The sequence below is a fragment of the Clupea harengus genome, unplaced genomic scaffold (assembly GCF_900700415.2).
Source record: "Clupea harengus unplaced genomic scaffold, Ch_v2.0.2, whole genome shotgun sequence".
Taxonomy (NCBI): Eukaryota; Metazoa; Chordata; class Actinopteri; order Clupeiformes; family Clupeidae; genus Clupea; species Clupea harengus.
The window spans coordinates 9,895-24,021 of NW_024880447.1; the positions used below are offsets into that span (position 1 = coordinate 9,895).

Genomic DNA, 14,127 nt, shown 5'->3' on the forward strand with positions numbered 1-14,127 from the left:
TTTCCTGTCCGCACAATGTGGAGGCAAAACTACGGTCCACACAGACAAGAGCTCTCAGTTAACTCAATTACTGTCGGTATACCTGGATAAATACTCACAAAAAGATTGCTTTTATAAAACAACTGTGCAAATGTTTGACCAATATCCAGAGATGTTCTCAATGATATTGACAATTTAATGTGATACTGTCATTATGAATTCTCAACCAATGAGAACTATCTGTGGCTATCTGAAACCCTGGTGAAGTTCCATCAGACTCTGCAATAGAGTTTTAAATCTGTAAAAAAAATTTGGACTAAAAAAAGTAAAAAGTAACAAAGTGAAGGTAAACAGTTTGATATATTTCCCATTCCTCACTGCACTCAACTGAAAGTATCACATGAGTGATCATGTGGGCCTTTGTGGTTTTTAGGCAGAAAAGCAGCGCAGCCATACGTTACACTTTAGAGCAGGGCTGGGTGATTTCCTGTGCTACAAGTTTGAGGTCAAGTGATTTCCTTTTTCGTGTCGCTGCATGTTCCTCAATCTGCATCTCCAAAACTGTTTACCATGCTCGGCTTACAAACTGCGTCTGGATGTTAGTCCTTTTTCAAATGGTAAGTGATCGACGTTTCCCTCGTTCACAGTTTTGACAAACAACAGATACTCCTTAACGTGTTTACATAATTTTGCATGTTGTAGATATTCATGAGAAGCAAAAGCATAAACTGTATCCAAGCTGTGTCGATTTTCAAATACATGCCTACTGTCAGCGTTGCGAAGAGGACTGAGAATGTATCACGCCCTACTGCATGGGTGAACTGCTCTTCTTCTAAACCATAATTTCACAAATGCATGGAACAAATTAACAACTTTATATTCTGTCCACTGTGCGCAATATGCAGGACACGCAGGTCATGATATAGAGATCAAATGCTCTGTTGCAAGTTACTAATCAAACTCTGACTTAGGGGACATGGGCTGTCTGGGTATTGCACCTACAGTTGAGATCAACATACTATGCTTGCTCAACACTAACAGTGGGTTCACGATTTTTTTTCTAGAATCTTAGTATGAGTTGTTGCCAGGGCGATCAGTAAACACACTCTGCTTTGTTAAGAATATATTATTTCAGTTTAAATCTGGAGTAGCCCATTTATTTTAGAAGCATTAGCTGTTATATTTCTTAAAAACTCTTTACATCCCGACTTCATCAAATGCTCTGACAGTAAAAAGGAAAGAAAATGTCATCTGTGGCATTCGTTCTGAATTAAATGATTGTATTTGGTCAAAGTGAAATGATTGGATGGCCTACCTACCTGTCTACCTACCTACCTGCGTTCACTCTGTCACTCCAGATTTCTGGTTCCACCCATACCTAACAGCTTGCGCTGCTGAACAAAGCACGATCAAAAAGACAGAAGTAGAAAAGAGGATAAAGCAAGAGGTCCAACCAGAGGCAGCGTCGGTATGGCATGTCAACTATAATTTTATTTCTCAAGCCCAAAACGCTTTACAGAATCCATACAGAAAAGACAGGGTTTTTTGGAAGCTGAGGGCAGAGTGTTCTGGTGTTCGTGGTGTAGAGGTAGAGAACCATCGCTGAGCAATGGTGGAGGAGAGCCGGAAGGCCTTCATGGTTACCAAACACAAACTCTGTAACACAAACTTAGAAGCCCAGTCTGATATGTGGGTTATGGGAGATGCACAGGCACAGCCACCCAACATGGCGCCTCCTCTCAGCCTTGGTGACAGTTGACCAACCACACAGCCACAGAAGTCCGTGGGCAGCGAAGAAGATAAGGACGTAGAGATCCAGAAGCCAAGCTCGACAGTTCAGTAAAAGCAGCCACCACACGGACAGGAAGCTAGGCAGTTGTTGGTTTGTAGTGGTTTGGCCCTAGATAAAATAATCTATCTATCAAGTTGGCGGTTTGGCAGTTAACATATCAAGCTACACCCTAGCTCTTCAACCCAGTGCGGCCCCAACAGATCAGGAGGTAAGAATGGTGACAAGTTTAGAAAGTTCAATGACCTGAACAGCAATGTCATGGCTGCTGTATTTCTTGTTGGACAGGTTATTATCTGGTTTGTTTGGTTTTGTGGGGGAATTTGTTGTTTTCCCTAACTATGTAGCCAATGTAGCTAGCTACTTATGTAGCTCCCTGATGTATTAGCCCAACCCTAACTTTAGCTATGCTGTAGATGTAAGCTAGTAGACTATGAAGCTAACATTATGTTTACATGTGACCTACCTTGTACCCAATCTATCTGTGTATGTTTGCCGGAGTCGGCATTGTAGTTGTGAGCCAGTGTCGTTTGAGAGTATTTATTTTATGTTAGTCTATATTGGCTTTGAACAGGACTTTTTACAAGTGTGGCTTATTTGTGTGTTTTTGTAGTTGTGAGACTGATAATGAGACATGTGAATGAGACATGATGTAACTGGATACAGCTAGCGATGACACGCCCTCCTCTCCCCAATGCTCTCTCAGCAGTAGTCAGGCAGTGCGCCCTCATGTGTTTGGAGAGAAGCCTGAAGGAAGGGACTGGGATTTCTTCAGTTGTATACTTTAACAATCTGGCTAACTCTTGCTGTTGTCTCCGTTACCTACTGTACCTTTAAGTCATAAGATAGTTAATAGAAATGTACCTATTAACTGTTTTGTAGTCAGAGATGGGCAAAAATACATCAAAATGTATTTTGATACAAAATACCCCTCAAATCAATTTATTAAAATAAAATACAAAATACTGGTGCCAGAAAATGTAACAAAATACAATATATGTACTTTGTTTTTAAAATAAAGGAAATACTTTTTCTGGTATTATAACCATCACCATGTAGCCAGTGGCGTAGCGTGGGGTGTGCCGGGTGTCAAGACCGCACCGGCCTATGGAATGGGGTCGGCTAATACTGTAATTGTATTACTTTCTTGTGATTTATTTTTTGGTAATTTTTTGATAATAGTTGTTTCCCCAGTGGACGAATTTAGAGAATGGTGCTGTTTTGTAGTGGCACGGTCTCCCTAGCGTCCACTTTGCAACGTATTAGTTCGATAGTGTGTAAACAATCTCCCGAGACGTGCGCGTGTGAACGTCTTGGTGGAATGTCTTTGTGTTTAGTGCCAAATTTTACTTCTGTACTGCATTCTGCAACATTTTCAAGCAGGGTAAGTTTTTGAAGAGTATTATACACGAAGATGTTTCTACTGGTTGTTTTCATATTTCATATCAGCATTCTTTACACACACACACATAGGTAATACATGCGCTGAACTCTTGGTGTTAATATGTGTCAATATGAACTCATGAATATGAACTCGTTCATAAAAAATTGAACAGGCACCCTGAGGGCTTCTACATTTTCCCATTATAATTGTATGAGTTAAATTGAGGAGACAACTAGATAACTAGCTATCATTTTATGTAAATGGACTCTTCTTGGTTTAAGGTTATTACAAGTGTCCTTAGCTAGCTATCATAGTTAGCTAGCATAACTAGGTAACCATAGCAACCAGCTCAAAGTGGATACGTTTGTCCTCACCGCCTTCTTTACCATGAATTTAACATATGAATAGCCCTAATTTGCTAACGGGTGGATCATTAGCAGCTGTTTTGTCACTCAGAAAATGAAATGTGCAAGATTTTAGTTTTATTCTCCTTACAAAAGTGCTAATTATTATTATTTTTCGAACTGTATATATCTTTAAAGTAGAAGATTCGAGGTTTCTGGGGATGTTCTTTTTATGACGCTAGGACAAAAACTCGCGGAGCTTCAAAGGCATATTGACAACAATATTGACAACAATCTCCTTGAAGGGAGGGGGGATTTGGCTACTGCACAGGGCGGCCAAAACCCCTGCTACGCCACTGTATGTAGCCAGACACAGACATAAATTATACATCAAGCTAGTTGACAACTGTCACACTCAGATCAAATATTTACCTTGACAGACAATGCGTTGAACTTGAAGATCTGAAGACTGAACTCGTGAACCTTTTTTTTGATTCGTGGAGAAAGTATTTTGAGTATTTTAAATACAAAATGACTCCACTCTAAAGTTAGATTTTTTTATCGGCCCTATCAAATACAAATTACAAAATACTCAAAAGTAATTGAAATACGTATTTCAAATACAAGTAATAGAAATACTGCCCATCTCTGTTTGTAGTGCTTAAGTCTATATATTTTTTACTTCAACTAAGGTGTTCTTTTATGTTACTCTGCTAAGGTTTAACTGGAAATTGCATAAAACCTTTTGGAAAATATTTCATGTCACTGTTGTGTACACTTAAATATGTTCTTTGAGCTGTAAATTGGCTCTTGAGCTGTAAACTAGCTCAGCATTTTATGGCTTGAAAATGGCTCAACACGCCATCTACGGGGGTAGATTTGACCCATTGGTACATACCTACTTTATGATATACCTACATTCGAATGGGGTAAAGTCTCAGCCCCTCGCCCACCTTTTAGCATTCTTCAAAACTAATCTACACTTTAATTTATTGCACGAAGGCTAGGCACGTTTATTTATAGAGCACAATTCATACACAATGGCAATTAGAAGTGCTCTACAAATGAGCAGATAAAAAAGAACATCGAGAAATAGTAGATTGAAACGTTACAAAGGACTTTGACCAAACGCTTCTCCTTTTTATGGTAGTTAGTCACATGGTTTTAATGTGCAAATGGAAGTCCGATCCCTTATCATGCATGAGTGAGCAAAGGTCCAAGGTTGGGCCAGTGGAGACCATCCAAAACAAAGAGCTGTGTGTGGAAATCCTATGCTCTGAACACTATGCTGAAATGGAACTTGGTGAGATTTTACAAAAAAAATACTTTACTCTACTCTAATACTCTACATTTATTATCAGCTGTGAATGAATTAATGCATTTACGTACATGGAGAATTGAGAATGAATTACCATATGTGAAAGTAGGACCAAGAATTTCCGTGTGACGTTTGATTTGAGGTAACGTTGACACAATCGGTGTAGATAATTAACTATTTCTGTTAGAAACAGCAGGAATGGCGCATGGGAGCACTCATTTCATAACCACGGACGAAAATACTTCTTTTGTCCGTTAGTGGGAAATGGTAACAAAATGCAGAACGTTTATGTCAAGACAACACAGAAAAACAGAAGATAGCAAACAAAAAAACCTCAACCACTCCAAGCTCACTTTGAGGAACTGAGAAATGATGACATTTCCACCCAATGCAATAATGAGGAACAGCATGTGAAACTCATGAGTACCTTTAGAAGCACTTTTAAAAGAGGAATACACAGAGACTCCATGTTAACTGGAGATCTCTACCGAAGAACTCTTCATGTCAAGCTCAACGGGTGGGGCAAACACTTGATATATTGCATTTATACTGTTTTATGGTTGGGTGCTTGTCATTAAACACATCTTGCTTTTTTTCAGGGTGATATTTTGGGATAGTACAACATGGAGGCGCAGTGTGGCAGGAACAGAGGTGTGATCCCGTCACTGAGATCACCACACCTCACCGGGACTCCCAAGCTAAAGAATTTCATCATTCCCAGAAAGAAGAGAGCTTCTGGAACAGGTCTGAACATTTCTGAACTTTACTCGGTGGAATAGTAGGGGGGAAAAAATGTATCACGTTTTTAACCATTTGACATGTTTGCAGCTGTGCTTGAGCCGTGTGCAAAAGAAAGCAGGGATTTTACTCTCATTGAATCGACCCTAAGTGACTTAATGTTAGACACGGGAAAGGAGACCTGCAAATGGGAACATGCCAAGCTTGTGCACAATGACGATCTACTGAGAGAATTTGCAGAGAAAAGGTAAGGCTCTGATTAGCTATTACAAACTAATATAATACCAAATAATGAAATCTAATACCTGGACAAACTTGAAAGTTTGAAAAAAAGTTATTAATATAGGAATAGGTAATAGGTTATATAGGATTTTGTGTCATCTGAAGTACATTTTGATGGTATTTGGTCATGTGAAGGACAGATCAAAACACCTGCCACCCCTACTAGCCGTACAGGCTATGCACTATGTACTGTAGTTCTTTGGACCAGGACGGATTGTCCCACGAAAGCATAAGAAAAGCTTTCACATCACATCATCAACTAAATTGCAAAAGATACCAGTTAGCATCCTTCCAAGCTTTTATCATTGCCAACCATGCTGTTTTTGGTGTTTGAAAGGTTTTTGCAAGCCTTTTAGGTCGTTAGTTTTAGAGCAAGACTCTTATTGTCACTGTGATATCTTTGGTGAGGATAATGGTAAACCTGATGACACAAATATGTTTTCTGTTCATATGATGGTCAACATAAGAGACTGGGCAAGAAAATTAGACTGATAAAATCTATATTGTTTGTTTTGTGGTGGTTAAAGGTGGTCATTTTTAATTGTTCAACATCTATTCACCTTTTCAGATCAGAAATGCGTTCAAGAGGCAGACATCTACGAGAGACTGAGGAGAGATTCTGTTTTCTGGTTGCATCTGATCAAGAAACAACACAAATTTACCAGCATGGCCTGAAGGTTGAGAAAACAAACCAACACTCTCTGGGAAAGCCATCACATGGAGTGTATTTATTCAGGCATGTGGATGTTGCCTTGAAAAATCCAGATTGCCAGCCTGCTGCAGGGAAAAACATGATCATTTTCAAGGTCTGTGGTGGGAAAGATACGTCTGTATGTGTACGCAGTGTAGCTTTCTTTGTATGCTATAAATGCAACCAATTCTTTCTGTGTTATTGGAAAGGTGCTCTTTGGAAAAGTTAAAAAAGTAACTCCAAGCTCGGTGGAAACGGGCACACAGGATCCCACCATTTCTTTTGACTGTCATATGTCCAGAGACACAGTGTCCCCTCGAGACAGTCTGTCACAGCAAATCCTTGGTTCCTCAGTAAGTCTGACATTATTTAAAAAAAAAAAAGTATATAGTTTTGTTGTTATAAGACTATGCTAGACTGATGCTCAATACATTTTGGGTAAAATTAACGTGTTTCAATCCTGTAGGTATTTCTGTTTGACTACAATGAGAATCAGGACCTGACGACGAGGCCACGCCAATGCTTGCCTTATGCAGTGATTCCCATTGCTTCCGTGAATTTGCCCACATCAGCAAGCATACCAGCTTCACCCACTGAGCTGCCACCCAAAGTCTTGAAGCATGGTAATGAAAAATAACTGATTACATACTGGTTATCCTAAAGTTTACCATTCCTTAATTTCTTTAGAAATCCCTACCATTCATTTATGTGATTACATTTTACTTTATTTATGAATAACTTTTCACAAGGGACAAATTTGTAGACTCTATATCCGATGTTTATTGTCCTGTACACCCACTCATGCTGTGTGTCTCTGCACTCTCACAGGTCCAGGAGAGAGTTTGAAGGCTTTCGTCTTGGCAGAACGACGGGGGAAGGGACAAAGTGCCACAGTAAAGTTCAAACATTTTGGCCCACAAGGACCTCACGTGACTGAACAAATGCCTCATGAAGCCGGTGTGGAGAGAAAAACGGACTATCAAAACACACCGTCGTATGTTCCATATGTCCCTCAGCTTCAGAGTGTGAATCATTATCAGTTTGGGCCTTGGGCTGGTTACACCCCAGCTTTGGAAGACAACATTCAGTATGGAAATACTGAGGTGCCTCCTTCAGCCTTTTTACATCAAAGCCAAATTTCTGATCCCAGAGTTCAGAATGAATCTTTTAAAGAGGGAGGAGCAAGGATCTCCACCATTGTCTACTCATCTAAAACAGTGAAGGATCCACGGTTGTCAGGACGAGAGTTGGGAGACCCAAACAGGACTGCTTCAGCGGTGCAACAGATTTTGGGTACGACGTCCGAGAGCAATAGGATAAATGCACGAAAAGATCTTTCAAGTTCACAACTTCAGGCTAATGGATGTAGAAGTACTTCAGCTCACACTGGAACATATCCCCAAAACTCCCAGCATGCTTACACTATTGAAACCTCAGAGGCAGAGCCTTGTGAGTTTTCGGCGACACATAAATCAGAGAAATTGCCTTCATTAAAGCTGTTTAAGATGAAATTTCAGAAATACTTTCTGTATTTTCAAATGAATGAGGCAGAGAGGAGGAAGCATGTTTGGTCACGGACAGATTTGCAATTGGATCAGAAAAACCTGTTGCTGGATAGAATCCATTTTTATGAGCATTACTATGAAAAGTACAAAAGAGGATTACTATTTTCTCAAGTTCGAAAAACAGACCAATCACTGTCTAGGGAAAGGACAAATGAGAGAAGTGTTTACCCAACTGGAACCGACAGTACAAGTAAACACAATGATGAAAAAACAAAACAAATGTGTACTCAGCTGAGAAAACCAGAACAATCTGAATCAAATTCAACTCATGCACAAGGTCAGTTTGAAACCAGTCGGAGCACACCTGATTGCCTTACATCAGAACAAATCAAACATGTCAGACCTGAACCCACTGCCTTACATCTGATTGAGCTGGAACATGATGTCCTTCCAAATGGGCACACTGTCAATGAGGAACAGACAGTCGATGGCTTGAGTTCAAATCCTCAACAGCCAGCAGGCTTGCTGCAGGTCCCTTGGGTACATCCAAAACCTGGTGGAGACTTAGAGAGTCCAATGCAGGTAAACACACAAAGGGAAGAGGTTGGAGAAGTACCACAAGATCTCCCTGAATCCTCCATAGAGGGTTCACAGATGTCTCTGTCACTCACTGAAACAGAGAGCATTGAATGCCTGGCTGAAGAGGAAGTAAAGGAGGTGTCCATTGGGCATACTGAGAGAAAGGAGGAGGACCCAAGTGAAGACATTACCTTTGAGAAGGAGGGGGAATTTCTGGATGTCGGTATGTATGAGGAGGTCTGTTCTATGAATGAATCGGAAATCTTTATGGCAACCACGTCGTCACCAAGGAGCCAAGGAGGACAAATAGACCTGAAGATAACTGACTCAGATGGAGCATGGAAGGAAGAGGAAACATTAAAGAATTTCAAAAACAGTGAAAAATCTGAGAATTGTCGTAAGCTAAAGACAGATGTTTCAGAGGTCAGTGCTAATGCAATATACAGTTTGTTGTATGAAAGACTACAGTTTAGTCAACTGTTGCCGAATTCAACTCCAACCCATTGTAAGCCATACCTGAAACCCCGATGCCCAGACCAAACCACTGCCTCTACCAAAGACAACTTTGTAAATTGGAACATTCAAGCAGCCTCAACCTACAATGACTGTGATGTCCTGCATGTGAAAAAGAGAGATTTGGAAAAGCATGCCATGCTTGGAATCACAATCAAAAGTAACGTCAGAGACCTTAATGACATCAGAAAACCAATGACCCTGTCTAAGAGATTTTCCCTTTTGTCATGGCAACCTTTGTCCGGCCTTCTGAAAGATTCCATATTGGCTGATAGAAAAAAACAATGTGTCACAGGGTCCATATCAAGCAAAACTGAAGAACCCAATAGTAACTTTAATGTGAAGTTGGTCAAACTTTTGACGCAAAAATACAATGAATTCCAATTAAGGACCAGTCGGAGGTGTAGAAAATTGAGAGAAGTGTCTGATTTCAAAAGTACCATTCATCGCATTTCACATAGGAGATCAAGGAGGCCTACTTCAAATAGCACACTTAAAAAGGCATTTAATCTTAAGAGACGCTATTTCAAGACATTACCAAGAGTTGTCAGAAAAACTAAATTATCCAGAAGAGTTATCCAAAACAGAAAAGAGGGTGTTTTAAGCAAAGAACCTTCACATACAACTGAAACCAGGAAGGAAGCTGAATTGGAGCAAAGTAACAAGAGTGTAGTAACCGGTAGTGAGGACAGTGCTGTTGAAATATCTTACTCACACACTCTCCCTGAATGTGTGTCTTCAACAGCCCATAATGAACCAACAGACCAAAGTCTGAAAAGTGAAGGCCAAAAGAGTGGTAGTAATCGCAGCATTGATAGAAATGAATCCGATCCCAACCCCTCTGTCATGAACAACACACAAGACTCAAACAAGGATGTTGAAATGGAAGGCGTAACAAACCAAGATAAAGATGAAGTACTGCAGAAGGTTCAAGATGTCGTAAATGAGAGTGGGCGTGTGGAGGAGGTTAAATGCCAATACAACAAGACACCGACTAAAAATGATATTTCAACAAAGGACTATTTGAGTCATAACCTTAACCCAGGTTCAGGGATTCAAAATGATGGTGTCTTAGAAAACACTAATAACCATAGCACATCTAATCTCCATGTGGAAAAGCCTCTGAATTTACAGACTCAATTAAATGCAAAAGATCAAAAATCCCTAGTGGACAGCAATGTGGACAGCAATTCCAATCTTTCTCCGGATGAGCGGAAAATAAAATTTGACACAGATGTCCAGGAAGTCAAACTCATAAGTAAATTGCGAAATTATCTGACTAAATTTGAGACTACAGTGAAATTACAGGAACCACTTGATGGAATTTCATCAGAACCGTCTCAACAGACTTTGAGTACTCCCAGAAAGGATGATACAGTACAAAAGTCACTGCTACTTGGAACGCAAAACAGAGAAGTGCTGAATCCCGAATGTAGATATAGTGTCGCAGAACTAAAAATTGATTTACCCAATCCTGGACCTCCTGGGAGCAGCCTACCGAGCCAATCAGTGACCTCAACAAGCCAGCAGAACATTCTGCCAGCAGATACCAGTGATCCTGGTCTCTTAGATGAAACGACACAGTTATCGATAACCAGTGGTCCCAAACCTGTTTCACGATTAAGTCCCGACAGCACAACTACGTTGGGAACTGTCTCGGAGAAAGCCATCCAGCATCCTTTGATTGAACTGAGCAGACCTAAATTACCACCTGAACCTCAGAAAATGCAACCAAAAATCCCTGATGGTGATCACCATATTCAAAGCACCAACCAGATTAACGTGCAGTGGGCCAGTGTCATCAAACCGGCAACACACAACACCAAAACTCACAGTAGACAAAATGGAGAAGCCCATCAAGTCAAGGTTAAGAAGCCGGAAGCTGCACAAGGTCCCAAATTGTATGCTAAAACAGTGAACACTATATCTTTTCAGAGACATTATAACACAGAAGACATTTCAAACATTCTAAAAGAGGCTGATTGTGTGGGCGCCATAGATGACCTCCTCTCGTTGCTGCACAGGTCGAAAGATATGCTCCAGTATTTCATTTCAAACTTTGAACGTGATCAGGGTATTGCAGTACAGTATGGAATTGTTACTCGTGACATCATTTTAGATAGATACCTACATCACCCACCAGCTCCCTATGACCTTAAGTATGAAGCGTTAAGTTCATTTTTAGAATTGCAAATGATAGTGGAGGCAAAGCAATTCATGGAGAATAAAATGAATTTTCTGACTGCTAAACCAACATTTAGGAGTTTGCTTTGGTATGATCCCTCTCTTTATGGTGAACTGTTCAAAGGCAGAGTTGGATATCAACAACAGTCTTGTGTCTACACCTCATTCCAGCAAGGACTTGCAATTGAAGGCTACAGCAAATTGCAGAATTACCACCTAGCAGTGACCACACTGAACCAGCAGCTGAAGATGGTTCCAGCCACCTCGTATTACTTGTATCTAAAAAGCAAGAGGGAGAAGCTTGAAATTGAGGCTGCTCTGCAAAACATCAATGACTTTGAGAGCTTTTTTCTCTCAGTCCCAATTAGTTCTATGATCAACTTTGGTGATAGCCCAGAACACCTGGAGAGGCTTCAGAACCGAGTGATATCCTTCGTTGAAACTCCCGCTGCAAAGATGCCGGGAGCCTTTGATGTGGGGAAGGCGGAACATCTCTCCATCATCTGCAGATTTCTCCAGGAGAAGATGAACTGTGTGAAGACCTGTAAAGTGATCAGCAGCCCGGTGTCATGGTTCGGATTGGAACACCTCCTCTACGATGCCTCGAAGGTTTTGGTGTCGAGGGACGCGGCGGCACGTAGCTCATCCCAAGATAACGCCTTAAAATTCCATAGTGTAAACTCAAATCTTAGTTATGGAGCCCCAAGTCCTTGGTTGCCTGTGGTGAACACACCCACACAGATGCCACAGAGCCATGGTAGATTGAAGTCTGCTGGGCAGCGAGTGGACACGAAGGGAAACCCCCTGCGTAGGGCAACCACAGAGAGGAAGCAATATTTAAAGGTAAGGGCTTCACTGTATGCAGCTTGACTGACAGCAGAATATGTGTTGGACCTGTCTGTGTATGGAATTATATGAATTGATTGATTGCAGCTACTAAAATGTCACTTTCATGCATAAATGCGACATTGGAAAATAAGTCTGGATTTGTATTTTGAAAAGGTTTGATTCATACTCAAATTTGTGTCCCTTGCCTCACCTCAGAAGCGTAAAAGCATTGGCCCTGTGGAAACGACACCCGTTGCAGTCAAAAGGAGGTAATGGAACAAAAAAACTTAATTTGTCACATGTTAAGGATCATACAGACATATTTCAACATGGTTGGATATGTATCCTATTTTATTGGTGTCGAGGGAAAATACTCCCACCAGTACCACTCACATTTGTATTATTACGCTGTCTTTACAAACTTCTCCAATATCCTGTATTCTTTTATTAGTGCAATATTGTTACAGATCTTTAACTTTATTTCATACGTGTTCTTTACAGACACAGTTGTCCTGTTATCGGAGACAATAATGAGCATGCCCCCACATACATCCAACCTCAGATCAACCAAATCAACCTTGGCCAGTTCCAGCCAGGGCTGCACAGTAATAACCTGCTGAAGCAGCACGCAGCTCTCTGGAGACGAAGGACACAGGACAACCCTCCTCCTCCCCAACTGAAATCGCCCGCAACGGTTCCCCCAGGACGACAGTCACACTCGCACATAAGGGCTTTACTGTTGACAAAACAACAAAAAAATGTTTCACATCAGCAACCCTCACCATCGCATCCTTTACCAGACAATCCAGTTGGTATACCTGCCATGCAGAAATTGGTGCCGCCACCATTAACCACTACAGAGACACCCCTGTATCTTCCCCATGTTTTTCCGCCGCCCTATGAAAGCGTGATCCATCACCTGCCAGTGAAGAACACACCCCAATACTCCGAGGTGTTTAAAGAACCAAAAAACCCGTTCGCCCTCGGCCCAGTTCCCTCGCTGCAGCTTCCTCCCTCTTTACGTACACCTAGACCTGCACTGTCAGCTCTTCACTCCTCAACTCAGTTCACGTCCAGTCCTGATAATGCGGCTCAGTTCCCTGAGCACGCACCTTTAAACTATCCTTTCTTTGTTTTAAATGGTTGCACATACACATCTGCAACTTCTGATGTGCCTAACAAGGCTGTCCCTAATGATTCAAGGCTTAATCCTCAGGAAAGTTAGAGAAAGACAAGCCAAGTTTTGCAATGGTAATTATTCTTTAGTAGTTCTAGTTCTTTACAATAACCATGTAAATCTAATGTTAACTAAAAACAGATCAATACATACCTTGATTTGTATTGTTTTCTGTTGTTGTTTTTGAGTTTTTTGTACTCTTGATTTAGTTAAATCCTTTCCTGGATATATGTTAGAATTAAGACATGTAATGTGTTTGTACAGTGTAGATGATCCTTTGTATATAGTATACATGGAGCACACGGTGAGATAAGTACACTGAAAATGGATCCTGTTTACTGTAACCACATGCTGTAAATGCTCAATGTATTTATTTATTTATACCCGAGATGCAAATGCTAAGTACTAAGTGTTGGATCTATTTAAAGTCCCATTGCTTAAAATTAAAACATTCCTCTTTGTACATGTGCCTGAGTTTATGTTTACATGTATGTCAGTCTTTTTCTGTGTTGTGTTTTGTTTCAAGTTTGTGTCTGAACTTGCGAGGCAAAGAAGAACATGGTGTGAAGTGTAACGGAAAAGCACAAACGAGCTTCTTCCTCTGTGGTTTGGAGAGGTGAGATGATAATCATAAACAGAAAGTGCCAGTGGCCTGTGATCTGTTGATAAACCAGTATTATCACAACGTGTTGCTGTCACAGTGTACCTGTTATAAACAGAAAGGGTTAGATATTTAATGTTTTAGGAGTGCAGAGGTTTCAAAATGTAGATATCATGTGGATGTCAGAATCCAGTACTGTAAGCAAAATAGCTTAG

At 40.7% G+C, this 14,127-nt stretch overlaps 1 protein-coding gene across 4 annotated transcripts; it reads left to right on the forward strand.

Moving 5' to 3' along the window:
* Positions 1-204: 204 nt before the first annotated feature.
* Positions 205-13,774, forward strand: LOC122132160. Of its 4 annotated transcripts, none has more exons than XM_042706970.1 (9): positions 205-596; positions 5,414-5,558; positions 5,643-5,799; positions 6,403-6,640; positions 6,735-6,878; positions 6,992-7,148; positions 7,354-12,149; positions 12,351-12,403; positions 12,636-13,774. In XM_042706970.1, the coding sequence occupies exons 2-9, from the start codon at positions 5,438-5,440 to the stop codon at positions 13,357-13,359; spliced, it is 6,390 nt and encodes a 2,129-aa protein (XP_042562904.1). In that variant the 5' UTR covers positions 205-596; positions 5,414-5,437; the 3' UTR covers positions 13,360-13,774. The 4 variants fall into 4 exon arrangements, with proteins under 4 accessions (XP_042562904.1, XP_042562902.1, XP_042562901.1 ...); XM_042706968.1 differs by lacking the exon at positions 205-596 and adding an exon at positions 4,270-5,331; XM_042706967.1 differs by lacking the exon at positions 205-596 and adding an exon at positions 4,270-4,799 and having other exon boundaries at positions 5,073-5,558.
* Positions 13,775-14,127: the final 353 nt, after the last annotated feature.

What these genes read in the sequence shown, in the direction of transcription:
- LOC122132160 (XM_042706970.1), top strand. Translation starts at nt 5,438, where the DNA reads ATGGAGGCGCAGTGTGGCAGGAACAGAGGTGTGATCCCGTCACTGAGA. An exon ending in AAAACATGATCATTTTCAAG is followed by an intron (nt 6,641 to 6,734) that starts GTCTGTGGTGGG and finishes GTTATTGGAAAG; the next exon opens with GTGCTCTTTGGAAAAGTTAA. An exon ending in AGCAAATCCTTGGTTCCTCA is followed by an intron (nt 6,879 to 6,991) that starts GTAAGTCTGACA and finishes TCAATCCTGTAG; the next exon opens with GTATTTCTGTTTGACTACAA.